Source organism: Pollachius pollachius (assembly GCF_949987615.1).
Source record: "Pollachius pollachius genome assembly, chromosome: 17".
Taxonomy (NCBI): domain Eukaryota; kingdom Metazoa; phylum Chordata; class Actinopteri; order Gadiformes; family Gadidae; genus Pollachius; species Pollachius pollachius.
Window position 1 is genome coordinate 20,346,970 of NC_136950.1, and position 20,128 is coordinate 20,367,097.

A 20,128-nucleotide genomic window follows, 5' to 3' on the forward strand; every position below is an offset into this window, starting at 1 on the left:
CTGAAATTCTATTAAATTCAGGTGAGAGATTACCATGAAGTAAAGTAGAACACTGCTTAGTTCCGCAAGGCTTGGGCCTTATTTACCCAGAGACCGGATCAGAGATCACCACACTAGGCCATGGCAACTCCCTTTGTTTACCCACAGTATAAAAGAGATGAGCCCACGAGTACATACACTAATTGCTATCGGTGTTTAAAGCCAGGGTAGTCAATTTGGAGAAGCCAGCCAGAGTAAGCTCGATGTTGGGAGTATTCAACCGAAAAAAATCACACCCCTCCCTCCAGGCTTCCCTCCAAAACCACTCCGACAAAGCACATTACTCGCTCCCTAGGTTTAGGAATATGTGTGCCTGGCCCTGCTGAAGACTTGAGTCCATCGCTATGAGTGCACAGACAGAATGCAGGTAGCCAGGTTAGGGAGGTATACAGAGAGGTAAGCCATCCAATCATTTCCTGTCTGAATGAAATGATTGGACTTGCTTTTTACAGCCCTTCGACAGCCACAGACCTGATATTTTCGTTTTCATTTCAGAACATTTGATTTATTGACTGCTTTCAGAATGTAAAGTGAATTCAAAGATATATGACAGAATTGCTTTTAAAATAAATGCCTACCCTTGCGTTAAGGAACCAATTATTACACTTTTCAACGCTGACTCTCGTGCGGTATCGATACAATCTGTAGGACAGTTCTTAAGGGAACTGTAGGGTTTCAATTAGTCGATGAGACTAGCAGGCAATTGCACAGCAGGGCAACAGTATTTTTGTAGATAGCTGCTTTGTTTCTGTCAATGTGCTCTGCTGTCTTCTGAAATGCGTGTGTGGTGTGAAATATCCAGAGTAAGACAAGATTGCCGGAGAAGTATGATACAAAAAAAGAGAAGAAACATGAAAGCTTTAAGAATGAAAAAAAGGTTTCGGAGATTGAAATTCATATACTTTGATGTGATGTCATTGGGAACTGGCCTTGTGATTGCAAATGAGTGACAATTAAGCCTTCTGTGTGTCTTTGAAGAAAGGAACACCTTTGAATTTCAGAATTGAAATAAATATGTATCCCCCTTGCTCCTGAATAACTCCTCCGATAGAGTCGGAACTAAGGACTTTTTTGAAAAAACTGAAAACCTGTCTCATCAAAGCATAAATACTAGAAAAGAGAGATTGACTCAGCCCCCAACCACCAATATAAGTCATAATGATGTAAAAGTTATTCAACAATAACGAATGTGACATTATCTAGGAACATGTTAAGATAAGTGTGATGAGGATTTTTATGCTCACGGACAGTCAATTAATGACACCAGAGCTCTTCAGAAGAACAGTTGAAAGGCAAGAATCGTGACATTGCAGTCTGCCTCAATGATTCACACTGTCTCAATTATGAGCCTGAGGAGTTATTTGTGGTGACGAAGCATTCCCATGAGGGTGAGATCACTCAGGCTTGGGGTTTATTCGTTTTCAGGTCAGTCGTGTCAAGTTTGTCAGTTGGGGCTTTGAGGATCAAATGAGTAACTTAGAAAAGAAGTACTGCCTTTAACTGGACTCTTCAGGAAAAATATCCCAATTACTCAATCCGACAAAACTTAAAAGTCAGTGAATGCCGCCATATTTTTGCATTATGAATGTTAATCTAAGGAGGAGCTCTTCATAATTAGACGGACAGAGACTTAAAACTGTGTGTTTTATATGTGTGGATAGCAACTCGACAACCAACAAAACAACCCTAAAAATGTCCATCAAATAGATAAATGAATAAATAAATAAATGAATAGGAAAATACCTCTGCATGGTTGAAACATTAATAGTAATGGGGTATTGGGGGGACTTGAAGAGTCCCTAACTACTTGTCGTTTAACATTTCCAGCTCACGAGTAGAGCTCTAAATATACCAAGCGGACAGACAGACCCCGGTCCGCTAATGAGCTTGAATCAAGCGTCTGTCACACCAAGCAGCCATTACTCTGTCCTGACACTGCTCCTAGATAATGGATAGGTCAGGAGAGAGGGTGACTAATTTTAGCAATTGTTTCTCTGGCTCGATTTTCCCGATGACGAATCCATGGCTAATCAGAGTCAAACTAATGGCACAGTGGTTGGCAGTTGGGTGAAGTCTTATAGAGTTAGCCTTGAGGACAAATATTTGACATGTTTCTCATGGAATGCGTATTTAACTTCTGATCTTGGCAAATTATTTTGATAAACGGTTTATCCTGCAATGAGTAATCCTAAGCCACCATAGCAAATGAAGTGTTGCTGAACATGATGACTAAGTAACAGATATTATTTGGATTTTTTTCCTCCTGAAATTCCTTCCTGGGATTGATATAGTGCTAATAAACTGTCGCTAGCAGAGCAACCTCAATGTGATTGCAAGGGCATGAATTAGAGATAGAGGACAATCTGTACCTCTTTTGTGTACTAGGTATTATTTGTTCTCGATTCAAAATGGTTTCAGATTTACATATACTGTAGGTACAGTTGGCACAGGCCAGCATGACTGTGTGGTATTCATTCTGTGAGGTAAATAAGCTGGCACTGCAAGACTGTATTTATACTGACCGACATATCTTTGTTTTGCTTTGTGGCCTAAATGTAGGTATGTATGTCTTAAGGCCATAGATCTCACAATCTGCGCTTTACTGCAACTCGGCAACGGAATACCCGACCCCTTAAGGCTCTCCCCTCAAATAGAAATGCACTAGCACTAGCTCTGAGGAGCAGGTCGTTTTGGTTGTAGACCTGTACTCAGCAGATAAACGTAGAGATCGAGCTGACTTGTATTCACTTAATCATACTAAATAGACCATCGCTTTCAAAGTAGACACTGTCCTTAATAACAACTAAATATGTTTCCTCGTCCAAAACATCATCATATAAAATATACAATTTATCTCTCAGACTATATACAACATTATATAACATTTGTCTCTTTCCATCTTAATAAGACATTTTCTCATGACCAAGTGTAGCTCCTCGCTAAAGCTAACATGTTGTCCGCTCCGCCCCCCCCCCCCCCCCCCCCCCCCCCCCCCCCCCCGCTTTCCCGCCCTTTTTCAGCTGCACTCCAACATGGACAAGGACGACGGCAACGTCAAGTACGTGCTGACGGGCGAGGGCGCGGGCAACCTGTTCATCATCGACGAGAAGTCGGGCGACATCCACGCCACCAAGAGGCTGGACCGCGAGGAGAAGGCCATGTACACGCTGCACGCCAAGGTCATCGACCGCCGCACCAACCGCGAGATGGAGGCCGACACCGAGTTCAACATCAAGATCCACGACATCAATGACAACGAGCCCAAGTTCGCCAAGGAGATCTTCTTTGCCAGCGTGCCCGAGATGTCCGAAGTCGGTGAGTGCGGTCGAAACGAACGCCGGGGGAAGGCCGGGTTTTGGCGCTTTGCAGGGAGCCACGGCCGAACGTGGTTATAGGGCTCCTCGTTTTCTAAAAAGTCTAGGTTATTATGTGCTGTGAAATACAAAGTATGCTTTTATTAACATATTATTATATCATTTTCTCTATTTTACATTTTACATTAAGGGCATTTAGGTGACGCTTTTATCCAACGCCGCTTACATAGAAACAGAAAAACAATATATGGCAGTCGGTACAGTTAGGATTTTCATAGAAACAAATGCCAAGCACTGATACAACAAAGCAGCTTGGATACGACGCTACACGATGTACTATTTTAAAGTGCCAGGACTTAAAACACACGATAAGTGCGTACATTAACTGCCAGGACATAGAAACAAACAACAAGTGCGTAAGAGGGTTGTTTAAGGCGAGTCAGGGCAGAGAACGGCCGGTGGTGCGGGGTAAGGGAGGGAGCTATGTAGAGTCCAGGTGAACTCTGAACAAGTGATTCTTTAGTTTCTTCTCTATGTATATCGTTCGTCCATACAGCCCATTCCCTTCACCTCAAACATACTCGTGATCCGATGAAACTGGTCTGCAGGCTCCCAGCCCTGGGCTTCTTGGCACCTCGCGCCAGGTATAGAGTGGTGTATGAGGCCAGGGCAGTCAGGCGGGAGTCGTACTACACCCTGACAGCTTAACAGTGATTTAAGTGTTTTAAGGGGTCGCTTTAAGTGGTTTTGAAGTATATCTGTTGCGGGTGTATTGAAAGGATTTAATTGTAAAAGGGCTGAGCTATTGCCAATAGAAACTGGTTCCAGAGAACCACTAAATCTCTGCAGCAGATTCCAGTCTCTGAGCTGATCTCCTGGAACACGGCCGAGTGGGGTTTGGATGCCCTTCTGTGAGTTAACATCATATGTTACAAACGGCTCTGCAACGGCATAATTAACACTTTGCTGCCAGTGCTTCTATGCTAATGACACGAGCTGATCAATGACGGACCCGACGCATTCATGACTCATTGTCCGTCCGCGATAGATTCAGAGGACTAGGCTGACAAATTATGCCCAAAGTTCAGAAAAATTGGAAGAAAAGGCGACAAGAACAAAGTTTGGTCACCTATTATTATTGCGTGTTATTATTTCCCGGTAGCCTTGGTAAACTGAAAGATGTTTTTTTTTGCGTTTTCTTGACAAAGTCATGATTTATTTATTCCCCCCCTTACCTTCCACAAGGTTCCTATTATTTTTTAAGTTGCCTTATTGCCGCTCAGACTCATTCAGCATCCACATTAAGCAATTGTGCGCCGCCGTTTTTTAATAGGCAATGAAACATTTTCAAAGTTTATATTGTCGGTTGTTTCTAATTAAGTCCCTGCTTCGTCGCCCTCCGCTTCCTCTTCCATCGGAGGGGTGTAAACAAAGCCAGCGACGCCCGATGTATACAGAGCAGAGGGAACCATTCCGGGGGAGAAATTGAAGTCAATTCGCAATTATGTGACCATAAATTAATGCCTGGGCGCAGTGAGGGGTGAATGGAAGAGCTGGGAGGGGGGGGCTCCTATTCGGAGTTCATCCGACAACAATGCATCATTCTCCTCTTTCTCTTCTCAAACTTGAAGAATGTTGACAAACGTGTCTTACCATATCGTTAGCCTCATAGCATGATTGCCCAAGTCATATATTAAAGTTCATCTGGTATTAAATGTCAAAATTGCCTAAGTCAATTTAGGCAGATATTGATTATGAAATGTAAAATGCACTCTGATTGACTTAGGATAAAGCCAATTAGGCACAGTTAATCAGCAGCGTTGGGAGAATAGAGTTAGGTTAGATATCACAATTTGGCCAAAATATGGCAATCATGCTATGAGAGTACGATAGATCCTTTTGTGGGATTTGTGTCTCAGGAAAGAGGGTTGAACGACAGAAGTCCTATACATGTAGTGGAGGAACAGAGGCCGAACTGAAGCCTGGTTCAACCTTACAAGGCATATTACCAATGTGGTATCCTGACTACAGAAGGCTGGGCCCCCTAGCCTCCCAAGCTAATGTTATTCACTTCCATATGTCTGCCCATTGGGGACCTGTTACAATGATAACCATCCCAGGAAGGAGATGGCTCTCTCTCTCTCTCTCTCTCTCTCTCTCTACTGTGTTCCTACTGACTGAAGGGGTCTGGGTTCGGGGGGATTCGGGTTCAGGATAAATACCTGGTTTAATGTCGGGCCTCTGAACCCCTTTGAGGCTATAACTGGGATTAAGGACTTTACAAACAACAGAGACTTTGTTTTGTGGACTTGGGAGGATAAATAATTTAAAAAATTCAATCTGTGCTGGGGGAGGGGAGGAGGGGAGTGAGAGGGGAGTGATCTGCCATCGCTGCTCTGTGTGCTAATCAACTGCCTTATGTGCTTGGACTGAGCACACTGGTTAATTTAGCCGGCCAGCCGTGAAGACTCACTGGCTCCCTTTTATGCCATCAGCGTAGGGGGGAACGGAGGTGGGACAGATGTTCAGCCGTGTCATTGGTATGCAAGGGGACCCCCGCACCCCCAAAACAAGGGGTCCCGCAGCGGTCCCCACAAGGACAGTATTTGCAGTGTGGTGTTGTGTGTGGAGGCGCCCGGCTGGAAAAGCGAGGACTTAGAAATGCATTGGCTGTAATCACTGGGAAATATAGAGAGGGAAACAAGATCAGTTCCCCCCCCCAGGCTACGAGAGAGTTTGGCTTTATAAATTGAGTCGGGGCTTTGGAATGTAAATTAAGATAATGGTGGATTCGGTGGAATGGCTTGTAACCGTTTAAAACAGAACACGATATGGCTCGTTTAAAACGTTGGTTATGTTTAAACGGATGCGATGTTGCGTCCAGCGCTTTAAATGAGGAATGTTTGGCCTGCGTGACCAACATGTATTTTTTATGAAGCAATTCTTTTTTATTAATAACACAAACCCCGTAATGTATTTTCCGTGGGATATTCCATCAGCTCCATTCACCTCGCGTACGCTTTTCAAACGGTGCTCAACAGTTTGTTGCGCTATAGTAAATCGTTCATTAGGTGCATTTATTCTCTGTCGAAACACAACTTTTTGCTCTAACTGACATGGTGTGTGGGTTGATAACCGAGAGACACAAAAAACTGCCCTTCAGCAAGCAAATGGCTAAGTGTGTTTCTAATGGGAGGTCTTCGATCAGCTCGGGCTTGCCAAAATAGGCTCAGAAATCCCTAGTTTGAACACACAAACGAAAATAGTATTCATAATTGAGTAATAATCCGTTTTTTTGTTTAGTTTTGTCTATTTTGGCAGTAATTGCACCATCACCGGTCTCTATGCTGTTGTAACTCAAGTTGTTCTCTTCCCCCTTGGTAGGTACATCCGTTGCCACGGTGACAGCCAACGATGCCGACGACCAGACTTATGGGAACAGCGCCAGGTTGGTGTACAGCATCCTGCAAGGGCAGCCGTACTTCTCCGTGGACTCAGAGAACGGTAAGGATGGGGGGGAGGTCCAAAAGTCAGACTCTCAAGTTTTATGAGTCATCGTAAATATATCCAGACAGTGGGAGGGGTTGAGTATCGGCTGCATGCTGTGGGTAGCCTTAAGTAAAAATGAAAATAACGACGGACCATCATTCGTTTTGTTGTTCATGAAAAGACTGACTTACTCTCTGGGATATGGGGCAGCTATAAATGCACTAAATAATTATCCTTCTTTATTGGGAAACTGTAAAAGACTGTAAATCATAGCTATTAATTTCGATTTTTCCTTAAATTTTTACTGCCAAGAATACATGTTGTCCTTGTGTGTACTGTATTAACATTCTACCAGTGAAAGCCGGAATCATAATAATAATCTCAGCTTTATCACTAATATATTTTAAAACCTGTCTTTATAAAATAATGACAACGTGTTACCCGTGTTACTTAACATAAGAAGCGCAAAGTCACATCGCCACTCACCCCGTCTCTGACAGACTTCTAAAAAAATACCCTCAAAGCGAAAAAACAAACATTCATGTTTATTCATCTAAAGATAAAAAGCCTCGAAATAGAACGAAAGCGTCGCGGCGGTGGTGGTGACGGAATTAATTCTTGAATTATTTCCTTCTTTAAAGGCACCATCAAGACCGCTCTGCCGGGCATGGACCGGGAGGTGAAGGAGAACTACCAGGTGGTGATCCAGGCCAAGGACATGGCGGGCCAGATGGGGGGTCTCTCGGGGACCACCACGGTCAGCATCACGCTCTCCGACGTCAACGATAGCCCGCCGCGCTTCGCTAACCGTGAGACGCTCCTCTTTTGCCACCTCGTTCGTGTACCGTTTTATGATTTTGTCAGGGGATTGATGGGAAGAAGTGGTTGATTTGTGTATGATGATGATGATGATGCCTCTGAAGTCAAGGAACTATCTGAAAAGATTACTCATATGTGGAACTAGCTGTCTTCAATATAGTCTATAGATTAATTCAGTAGCCTATCCTGTCGATTTTCATATATATATATATATATATATATATGATATATATGCATCCCTTTTATATATTTTATTTATATATACATATGCAATCGATTTTATACAACATATATATGTATCATTTGTCTTACTGTATATTGTCATGAATGAACCCTACAGATTCGTTCCGGGTCACCGCCGTCGAGTCCACGGAGGTGGGCGGGGCCATCGGACGCATCAAAGCTGACGACCCGGACATCGGACGCAACGCGGAGATGGACTACAGCATCGTGGGGGGCCACGACATGTTCAACATCATCACCGACCAGACCACCCAGGAGGGAGTGCTGGTGGTGAGGAAGGTAAGCCCCTCCTCCTCGTCCCGAAAAAAACAACATCACCATCGGAATTGAACAATGTAAATGTGCACAGTCGCTAAGGAAATATTGAAAGAAAATATAGGATTTATAACCCGGTAAAGTACCAGTTTGTTGATCCGTTGTTTTTTACTTTATTTGATCGTGCTGACATTATCATTACAAAAAAGTTCATGAGTTAGTTTCTTTCATAATTATAAATCGGTTAACGTCCTAAACTTCCGAGATCTACAGTGTATAAATTGTCTCATATATTCATTAACAAATCTAGGTTGGTATTCTTGTTATAAATAGGCCTACATAGGCAACCATTAAATATTTAAGGTCTGGACTTAGATGAATGAAAATATATATTATTTGAATTCAAGTAAAGATCTACTTTACTTTGCTTCAAAAGGAAGACATAATCACTAAGTTAAAAGAATGTTTGTTTTTATTCTATGAATAAAGCTAATTCAAATGAAAAAGCAATGGAACCCATTAGCCAATCACATTCTGATACGCAATTATTAAACGTATTCATTTTGAAATTACACATTACTACTACAACACAACAAACACCATTCCGTCACATGTCAAAACGACGCATTCGTTACCCATGCCTCTCGTTATGAAATGGCCTCCACCTCCTCCTCCTAATCGCTGTTCCCTCTCCCTCTCCCTCGCGCCCCCCTCCAGGGGCTGGACTACGAGGAGAAGCGGGACTACGAGTTCCGGGTGGAGGTGCGCAACACCTACCTGGACGCGCGCTTCGTCCACGGGCTGCAGTTCAAGGACTACGCCACGGTCCGCGTTACGGTGGAGGACGTGGACGAGCCGCCCGTCTTCACCCGCAACCCCTACGTCATCGAGGTCCACGAGGACACCGCGGCGGGCAGCTTTGTGGGCGTGGTGTCGGCTCGTGACCCCGACGCCGAGAACAAGCCCGTCAAGTAAGAGAAGGGGGGGGGGGGGGGCGTGGTCTTGGGCAGGGACCCCGATACCGAGAACAAGCCCGTCAACTAAGTGGGGGGAGGGAGAGAGGGAGAGAGGAGAGAGGGGAGAGAGAGAAGAGAGAGAAGACAGAGAGACAGAGACAGAGAGAGAGAGAGAGAGAGAGAGAGAGAGAGAGAGAGAGAGAGAGAGAGAGAGAGAGAGAGAGAGAGAGAGAATCAGGCACTGACCAAGCTTACTTAACGAAGCTTACCGCGCAAACCACTAATGGGGGGAGAGAGGGGGAGGGAGAGGGCGTGGTCTTGGGCAGGGACCCCGATACCGAGAACAAGACCGTCAACTAAGTGGGGGGAGGGAGAGAGGGAGAGAAGAGAGAGAGGGAAGAGAGGGAAGAGAGAGGGGAGAGAGAAGAGAGAGAAGAGAGAGAGAGGGAGAGAGAGAGAGAGAGAGAGAGAGAGGAGAGAGAGAGAGAGAGAGAGAAGAAGGGGAGAGAGAGAGAATCAGGCACTGACCAAGCTTACTTAACGAAGCTTGCCGCGCAAACCACTAATGGGTTACCTGCTGAATCCCCAAACTTTTCCAGTTAGGGATTGTTTATTTGTTCTTACTACCGACTAGTCGTCTAGCGAGTGTGATTCAGATACTGAGCCAGTGAAGAGCAGGTATACAGAGGAAAGGGCATCTTTTTCTAGGATGCCTACAGGTGCCGACATTGAGATTCAAACCTTGAACTTTTCAGCCGGGAGGGTATCTGGTGTGCAGCGTTCTGAGGGCTTTCTGGGAAAAGCCTCAGTTGTAAAGAAACAGTCTAGCTTTCTTCATTTAACTGACTCCGAACCAAGGAGTTGGTGGGTTCAAGGTTAAACACGGATTAGCCTACACGGCAATCAAACAGGCCAGTCAAAGACAAATAATCACACGTTAAAAGGAATAAGACCTGGGACAATAATAAAATAAACCAGCAGTATGTCAACAATGCCTTTAACCTTTCACAGTAATGTATTCTCTCCTCTCTTGGGTTTTAAGGGATTTCAAAAAATCTTCCCCAGACTTCAATGGCACTGTTATGGTAATATTATACAAAGCACGCAGGCGATGTTTTAATCATCGTAATTCAATCACTGTAATTTGATTGGTTAAAGAAGCGGGAAGTCATCCCCTTTCCGTCTTCATTGGTAACGGTGCAGGAATCACTGAGACGGGGACGATAAGCACAGGGCCCGCCAGATCATTAGATTACTGTACCACATATTAGATTACATTGTTATGATAATACATGCAAATGCACAAGTCCCCTTTTCCTTTGTGCGCATAATTTCTGTGGTTGGAGGGTACGTTTTAAAAAAATCGGTTAAAGTTAAATCCATCACACCCTGCTGTGTGTCCCCGTGCGTCTCGGTTCAGCTTACCCACGTGCCCCGTCTCCTGAGAGGGGGGGGCTCGGGGCAGGCCGGGGGGGGGGGGGGGGGTAATCGGCGTCCCAGAGAGCAAAGTGATGCGACCCGGGCGTGAAGCAAAAACACACACGCTCGCCCTTTACCGTCCCCGGGAACATTATGCCAACCCCTCCGAGGCCGGCGCCAAAGTCAAAGCTTGAAAGAGAGCTAATTTGCTCCACGGTACGCGCCTCTGTCTGCGCCGCCTGCCGCATCCTCTGCCGCCGCCGTTACCGCCAACATATGGCAGCGCTCTTGTCTCCGAGAGATGAGAGACGCGGCCCCGTGCGCCGCCGTGCCTTGCCTCGTGGAGCAGCGTTCGGCGTGCTAGAAATGTCAGCGGAATACGCCAGTTGACAATGATGAAGGACGTGGGGATTGGGGGACGCGTGGATCATTGTCTGGCAAAACACACGAGTCACGCTCAGGAATGGATACCCTCGTTGTCTTGGGGATGGGGGTTGGAATGAGTAATGTACCCGGGGAGGGTTACCGTGTGTTTGTGGATTAAGGGGAACGGGAGAGAAGGGAAGTTTAGTTGAGCTGGTTGTTAAATGGATCGTAACACGGTGGAGGATGGAGTAAGGGGGATTGTTTTGTTGTCACGTGTGAGTGCACTCTTAGACGGAGTTGCGGACTGACTGACTCACTTACAGTCCTACAGAAAGACAGAGGGACAGATATGCATATTTGCAGACAGACATGCGGGCTGACTTACCGACATGCAGAAAGTCAGAGTCACAGACGTACATACTTGCTGACAGATGTGCACTGACTGACAGACTCACTTAGAGACGTACAGCAAGGCAGAGAGACAGACATACTGTACATATGTACAGACAGACATGTGGACTGACTGGCAGATGGACGGACTCCGAGGCGGCCAGGAATACTGGCAGACAGTCAAAAGAGGCAGCTGTTGAGCGAGATGTGATATATTTGTACCGTGTCGTTTGTTGTGCAGATACTCCATCGACCGCCACACGGACCTAGAGAGGCTGTTCAACATCGACTCTGTGAACGGCAGCATCACCACCCTGAAGGCCCTGGACCGAGAGATGTCCCGCTGGCACAACATCTCCGTGGTCGCCACGGAAATAAGTAGGCACCGCCCTCCTCCTCTTCAATGTCTGACGTCCGAGTGCGCGTGGGTCTACTGCTATCGCTACTGCTAGTGTGCTAAAACTCGACGGTACCAAATGAGCATGGAACATGAGTTTAGTTTAAGGTCAGCTTTCAGACACTTTGATCCAAGCTGACAAACAGTGTATTCATCGGGGATTCAAACCCAGATGTTGGAGTTCAAACCCAGAGTATCTCAGCTGGGGAGTGAAACACCCTAAACAACCACACAATCCTGCCCCAAGCGTCAACATGCCTAGCACCAACAGATAATGTCGCTAAACGATGAATCATCGCTACGTTTACCTTACATTACCTTATGCTTACACCCTAAACCGCCACGAAATCCTGCCCAAAGTGTCGGTTGGTGCTTGCTAGCAACAACAGATAAGGACGCTAACGGATGATTCTGTGTTTTCAGACAACCCTCGCCAGACGACACGCGTCCCCGTGTTCATCAAGGTGCTGGACGTCAACGACAACGCCCCTGAGTTCGCAATGTCCTACGACACCTTCGTCTGCGAGAACGTCAAAGCAGGACAGGTACGGCGTCCCCTCCGCCCCCCCACCCAAGATAGCACTACGAGTTACTCTAATTCACGCTGGTTAGTTATTTACTGGATTTGTTTTGTGGAGAATGGGTTAACCTAGTTATTGTCAGTGCTTGGCAATGAATCAACAGCGATATATTGTTGTTTCTCTTTCTTCTGACTAATGTACTTTGTATTTTAAATGTATTGTTAGTCGCTTTGGATAAGAGCGTCTGCTAAATGCCCTAAATGTCAATGTAAATGTAGTGGATGCGGTTACACAACGCGTCTGACTGTGAGTACCGATAAATAGTCACTTGTGGACCGGGTCAAACTTAAATGCAGAAAACAGAAAATTGAGGCCGAATGTAGAATTGTTGACGTATTAATAAACAGGGAATAAACAATAGAGAGGGATTAATAAACCTCTTCATCTTGTTATGACATATCATAACAAGATGTGACGTACATGTCGTTACGTCATGTACGTCACAAGTAGGGGTCAGGGAATCTTGCCCGGGGAAGAATTGGACATTGGATTTTGAACCCTGAACCTTTTTAGCTTGGGTTCCAATATACCAAGCTTTCACATTGTGAGAAACATCGCTGAATAAAAACCCTTGCCATGGGCACAGTTCTAAACGACATGCTGCAGGATAGTGTAATGGATAGGGTTTTAAACATACAACCTGAAGGTACTGGGTCTGATCCCCAGTTTCGGCAGTCTACTGGGGGACCTGAGTAAGATGTAAGCCCCTTATGTTTGCTGTAAATTACTTTGAATAAAAGAAAAAGCTAAAAGATGGAGAAGTTAGTCAGGCAACAACCAAACATTGTTGCATCAGAGCCAAAAGGGGGGATTGGGATGTAAAAGAATCAAGGCAAAGTACGTCACAATGTTCTTATCAAATCCTCTGTTCTTGATTCCCTTTCAGCTGATCCAGACGATCAGTGCTGTGGACACAGATGAACCTCTCGTCGGCCACAAATTCGTGTTCAGCATAGCCCCAGCCAACCCAAACTTCACCATAGTGGACAGAGAAGGTAAAGCACTCACATCACACACACTATTAACACAGTGGTGTAATACATATTGAATGGCACCGCATCATTGGTCAAGTTCTATGATTCTAATATAACATACATTACATCACTTATACATTACGTTACATAACTCAATAATCTAGAATGAAATGAAAACAATGGGCCCTATTTTAACGGTCTGAAATGCAAGTGAGAAGCGGCAAGCGCAAGTAGCTTTGTGGGCGGTTCTATGGCGATGTCGCTATTTTACCGGCGCAAGAGTAATTTTTTTGATTTGCGCCCGGCACAAATCTAAAAAGGGTTGATATGAAGTAGCCTAATTACCCGTAGGTATGGTTTGGGCGTAATGTGCAATTAACCAATGAGAGTGCCAGCTCCCATCCCCTTTAAGAGCCATGAGCGCAATTGAACCTGACGAGTTGATATTTTGACAGCGCGTCTGCAGTCTCCGATGAGACAGATGCACATGAATTTCAAACTTCAAATGGCTCAGTTTATGGCCAAATAATATGGCCTAATTCACACATGGCATAAGGTTTTCTTCCACAACTTCAGAATTACTGAGTCCTCAAATAAATTTCGGCAAAGAAAACTTAACACACATATGATATGCGGTAACTGTGGTTCTATTTAATGATACACGCAATACATTATAAACATTGTTTCTTATCAGTATTGTATGCATTATCGTTATCGACTTGTGTTCCTAATATGCATGTGTCCCCCCGTTAATATACATTGCTATGGACTGTATTATGCGTTACGTGTTTAGTTTGTGTGTGTTTAAACAGATGGACGCACACACGTGCGGCCACATTGATTCATTCTTTTACACATACACACACGCGCGCCCGCATTCATTCATTCTTTTTAACACTCACTCGCGGTAAAACAATGTTTTCTCACGATCGAATACTCATCAATCCTAAAAGTTATGGGCATGTACACAATGTCTATGTCAAGAAAATATGTGTATGCATTGATTTAAAAGTACAACTTATTACCGCTGTATCAGCTGTTCCTTCCCAAATAATTTACCAAGAATGTGTGGCTAGGTAGATGAGAGAAGCAAAGTGTATGCGCGAGGTGCACAAGCAACATTATGCATGCGCCCTTAAAATAGCATCTGAACAACGCGCCACTGACTTTAAACCAGGTATTTCCTGGTGTGTGGCGCAAGTGATTTCTGAAACTGCAAAATAGCACCAGGGAACTTTTGCGCCAGAACACGCCTCCTCCTTTCGCCGAACCGCCCCTTGGGGCGCAAGATCATTCCCTTATTTTCCGACGCGTGGCGGTGGAGGGAAAAGAACGCTCTGCGCCAGTTGCAAACTAGCAGCGACACATGCGCCAGTGAGAAAGTCAATTGCGCCGGATGCAAGATAGGGCCCAATGTATCCGTCACTGGTATCAACTTCTGGCCGAGACAAGGTCAGAATTATATTGTATTACACAAACACATGAATGGAACAACAACAAACAGAGGCATAACGAAACACCTATTGTGTAGGTGACAACAACACTCAAGACAGGAGGGAAATAAAAAAGATTTCACTGGTGGAAACAAGTGAAATACACCAGACTTGTCCTTGGGCATCCTATTCTACTAAAATTCTCCCATTCTCCCTAAGTTTTAATTAAATAATTGGAGCCGGCAAGACCAAATGACAATACAAGACGAGAAAAATATAAATATATACCGGGTGCGTAGGAAATAAAAGCACATGAAAGTTATATTGCAGAGAGGGAAAAGCAATCGTGGGGAAGGAAGGAAGGCTCTGCAGTAGAGATGGGCGATATGGCCTAAAATCCATAGTGCGATATACATTGCAGCCTCTTGCGATAAGGATATATATCACGATATAAAATCATTAAATAACCGTTTCAGAACAGGTTACATAGACCCTAAGGAAAGCCAAACTGCTAAATGTATTTATAAAAAAGAGAAATATAGTATGTCATTTCGAGAACATTTATTGTGAAACACTGTAATCACACAACATAATGTTGCAGATAAATAAAATTAGTATTGGGTTTCTTTCCTTTAGTGCAAACCATTCTAAAAGGCACTGCACTTAGTTTAAGTCCTTGGTTCTTAAATGCCACCCAAGATGCAGAGAACAGGAAAAACGGGTGTCTTTCTAGATAAGGAACAGACACTGTACTGACAATTAGGGATGGGCATGATTAATTGATGATCGATCATTGATTGTTAAGATTTTTGTCGATTTACGTGATATTTTTAACCATCAAAAGGAGGTTGACCCAGCCGGAGAGGTGGTCTCGGAGACGTTGCTCAGCATGGAGCAAAGAGGAGACAGAACATCTTTTGGATATTCGGGTCCGATATCCAAAAGACATTCCGTCTCCTCTTTGCTCCATGTTGAGCCACCACCCGACGGTCCGACAAAAGCAATTAAAAAGTATGCTGGAAAACATAACTTAAAAATGCAGATGCATTTAACACATTCCAAGTCAGGATGAGGGAGAAGGAGTTGGACCAGTCCGCAGATCAATGTATATCACGCTGGATATCCATGATTGTTGACTTTCACCGGTGCTTCCCCCCCCCCCCCTTTTTCTTTGACGCTTTACAACGCCCCAGACCTTTTTGTCCAATGATTTAACCCATTCAGACCGGATCACGCATCTGTGCGTGTTTACCTTTAAGACCGGATTGCGCATCAATGCGTGTTTACCATTAACCCATTTGTACCGGCTGCGCGGATCAACCGCCGCACAGCAGCCGGTACAAATGGGTTAACGTTCTTTGCACACATGCAGGTTTGTTGACGAATTCTGGCACTGTTGCGAAAATTGCAATGTGAAAAGGAATTGCACCAAACCAAAAATTAAACATTGTATTTTGCGTCATCAACATGCATTATCGCGATAGAGCGATAGAATTACAATCTCTATCGTAGGCCATTTTTTATCGTTTATATCGTATATCGTTTATATCGCGCATTACTACTCTGCAGCATTAACAATAAAGAAGCATACTTCTTCTCAAGGGCTAGGAAACTGAATTAGCGGATACGCTTTCAGATAAGAAACGACAGATGTACATGCAGACACACATGTTGCACAAACACCCACACACACTAACAAACACATACACACTTGCGGGAACACTTAACAATGGGGGTACATTAATTAACCATTGATTAACATTAGTTAATGCATTGATAAGTGTTAACTAACAGTTAATAAACAGTTAGTTGACTAATAAAGCAATTAGTTATGCAAATACCCTAGGCGTATTTACACATAATTGTGTGTGTTCCGTCTGACTGAAGCAAACCAAATATATGAAGTTAAATGCCTCAATCAATTTGGACGATATAGGCTATAACATAAAACTAAACACGATAAGTGTGTGTCGTGTCGGAAACACATCGCCGCAGTCGCAGAGTGGAGTTCCCAGCTACTTGTTTGGTATTATTCGTTATTTCGTGTGATTACAATAGGCCTATTAGTGTGGTTTCGTACCTCAAACAAAAAGGTCTCTCCATCGCAGGAGCTTGTGTAGAAAAAGACAATTATGTGCGATGTTGTGTAGGACACATCGCCGGTGGAGTTCTCTTGCGTTAATAAAAGGGCACAGGACATCGTGTGGCACTTGGTGTAGACCAATCTGAAATAAATCGCCTCTCAAAGAGCGACTGAGATTAGGAAGGGAAATAGGGGGGAATATTAAACCACAAATAGAATTCAACATCGCGATCCACGGATATAATTGTGTGTGTTCTGTCTGTCTGAAACAAACAAAATTTATTAAATTTGACGTTAGGCTATAATTAAAATACAAATAAACTGACATACACTAACTGTGTGTGTTGTTGTGTCAGATGCATGTGGCCAAATGCGCAGAGGGGAGTTCTTAAGTATGTGATTCGTTCGATTTGTTCTTATATAATTATGTATTTATAAAGGTTGCTGTCACTGTTGGCATTATTATTATAACAGCCTTATCTTCTACAGAATAATGAAGCCATTCCTTGTGTTAGTCAAACACTACTGCTGTTCTGTCTGGGGAAAAATATAGATTACACTTCATCACTTCGTCATTATAATGTCTAGCAGTTGTCTATTCTTGAGACAAAAATGTGCCAGCAATCTAAGGAAATGTTCAGCACACAACTTGCAAATAACATTAAATAAATTCAAACGATATAAGCACACCATACTATGCCCTGTCCTGGTAGAAACATTATAGTCTAATCTCGTACGTTTTAACCCTTGCATGGCTGGGCGATCATTTACTATTGGTGACCATGTTTACTAAGGTGTTCATGTTATTTATGTATTATTTAATGGGGTTCACTCTCATCCATTAAGCCTAACCCTAACCTTAACTATAGCTCCTATGCTAATGCCATATGATAATGCTTAACTAATGTTAGTTAATGGTTTTTAAATGTACCCTTATTGTGAAGTGTGACCGAGAATCCTCATCACTAAACAGATGTAGATGTTTGTTTCCTTGACGATGGCTGCGGTAGTGATTTGGGAATCCTATATCGTACTGAAATACATACATACGTGTGCAGCTGAGAAGTGAATTAGCGTGTGCCATTTCGAGTCATGTTTTCTTCCTTTTTATCAACAGCAAAATAATTGGGGTTATGTTGCGCAATCACTCAGTGTATTTTCAAAATGATGATATAATCATTAAGAGGCAGGAACTAGAATCATTGTTCCAAAAGTGAGAAAAACATCTTCTTGTGGCTTCATAATATGAAATATGATTAAGTTCATCGAAGCAAGGAATTAAATGGGGAATGAGTAAGGTATTTTTCTGATGAGATTGTAATACTCCGTACTTAATTGCGTGGTCTTTCGGAGAAGTGAAACGCAATCAAATACCTAATTTCGTCAATTATTGCAAACCTATAATTTACTCATGACACACATACGCTCACGCACTCACATGCAAGGACACACACACACACACACACACACACACACACAGGTGATTAGATGCAGTAACTTCAGGTCAGGCAGTAATTATATAGAGTCTCAGAATAGCTGTCTGATGACATTTGATTCTCAAAATACATTCTCAAAAAGATACAATGACAGATATATGGTATATTTAAAGTCAGGCTGAACTTTCCCCCCCCCCCGTCATGCTGACTCTGACAGCTACTTACAAAGGCATTGATTGTACAGTGTGGCACTTCTACAATAGAGATTTGATTTATTTATTTTCTGTGATAATGTTCTATGGTTTCTTAGTGTCATCGTGTCGGACAGGATTTGTGTCATACTGATGAAACGTGTGATGTATGTGGATATGTCTTGATCAAATATGAAACTGTCAAATATGATCCGATGCCAGCCAGTGACGACGCCACGATTCAAACCGTAACCAACATCAATCCGCGCGCAAAACTCCCACGACGACAAAGGCTGCCTGACGACGACCACGCCAACGAGGGTGAACGACTACGACAGGATGACGAAGATGACAATTAAAAAATAACCCAAAACCCTCGTTGTTGTCTCGGTGCGCAGACAACACGGCCAACATCCTGACGCGGAGGGGCGGCTTCCGGCGCCGCGAGATGAGCATGTACTTCCTGCCCGTTGTCATCTCGGACAACGACTACCCCATCCAGAGCAGCACCAGCACGCTGGTTGTGCGCGTGTGCGCGTGTGACAGCCGCGGCAACATGCAGACGTGCAACCCCGAGGTGCTGCCCTTCTCCGACGGCCTCACCACCGGCGCCCTGGTGGCCATCCTGCTCTGCGTCGTCATCCTCCTCAGTGAGTGGCGGACTGTGCTCGTGTGCGTGTGCGTGTGTGTGCGTGTGTGTGTGTGTGTGTGTGTGTGTGTGTGTGTGTGTGTGTGTGTGTGTGTGTGTGTGTGTGTGTGTGTGTGTGCGTGTGTGCGTGCGTGCGTGTGTGTGTGCAGAGTCCCACGATCATTCATGCATTATTGGATAGGACCTTTGCTTGTTTTTGTTTGTTTTATTTCTACTATGAGGTCATTGTTACATTTTAGACCATCGCATTGGTGTGCGTCTGTGTGTGTGTGTGTCCGTTTTGGAAGGTTACTATGTATGTTTGTTGTGTGTGCTTTTGTGTCTGTGTGTAGGAAAATCAGCTATTTGCAACCTGTCCAATGCTATCTTATGTCAGCGACTATTTTCATTATCCATTGCAAGCAATGTTTATATTATGCATTTTCCTGCATTTTATGTTCATGTGCGTTTGAGAGCAGGGATGGTTTTGCCTATGCAGGGCTGAGAATGCATGTGTGCATAGCCGACGTGCTGACAGTATAAGTTTGTCCCCACCACCTCTGTTATTAATGCCCATAAACAATATGCTGCCTTTACTATTCCACTATTTTTAGTTATCGAGCAGAGGCTTTTATTCGATTGATGAAGGTCGGAGTTGGGCGTCTCGCGCAACGATTTCTCCAGGGTGACTGCAGGGGATTGAACCGTCTGGGAGACACTGCGTTATCCTGCTCCTTTTACACTCGAGGAATGAAATGACAGAGCGGGTCCGCTACTGTCGCTTCCATCCGAACTATGAATCCATACGCAATGCAATCTACCTCCTGTCTGACGCTCTTCAAAAACCGTCACCGTTTACATATCCGGGACTCTGTGCGTTAACTTCGTGAGCTAAATAAGATCTGGTATTCACGGGAAATTATTATATATTATGTTGTCGCATTCGTATCTCGGCCTCGACGCCGAGGTAATGCTTTGAAGTGGGCTTGCGGCGGAATCCCTGCTGAAGCGGGCGCCGCGAAGCGGTATCTTCCAAGGTTGTCATGTAATATCTAAACGGGGGCCTTTTCATTACGGCTAGATTAGTAGAGTTTAGAAGAACTGAAATGGTGCGG

General features: G+C 44.1%; 1 protein-coding gene across 1 annotated transcript in view; it reads left to right on the top strand.

Moving 5' to 3' along the window:
- LOC307088961 (cadherin-10-like) overlaps positions 1-20,128 on the top strand; it is a gene marked incomplete at both ends in the record, with an annotated part of 37,432 nt that overhangs the window by 12,507 nt on the left and 4,797 nt on the right. Inside the window, 9 exons of the mRNA XM_079755041.1 lie at positions 3,060-3,354; positions 6,738-6,857; positions 7,484-7,651; positions 8,002-8,183; positions 8,877-9,130; positions 11,532-11,668; positions 12,111-12,232; positions 13,155-13,263; positions 18,784-19,035. Coding sequence (XP_079611167.1) covers positions 3,060-3,354; positions 6,738-6,857; positions 7,484-7,651; positions 8,002-8,183; positions 8,877-9,130; positions 11,532-11,668; positions 12,111-12,232; positions 13,155-13,263; positions 18,784-19,035 — 1,639 coding nt within the window. The remainder of the gene's footprint in view (positions 1-3,059; positions 3,355-6,737; positions 6,858-7,483; positions 7,652-8,001; positions 8,184-8,876; positions 9,131-11,531; positions 11,669-12,110; positions 12,233-13,154; positions 13,264-18,783; positions 19,036-20,128) is intronic.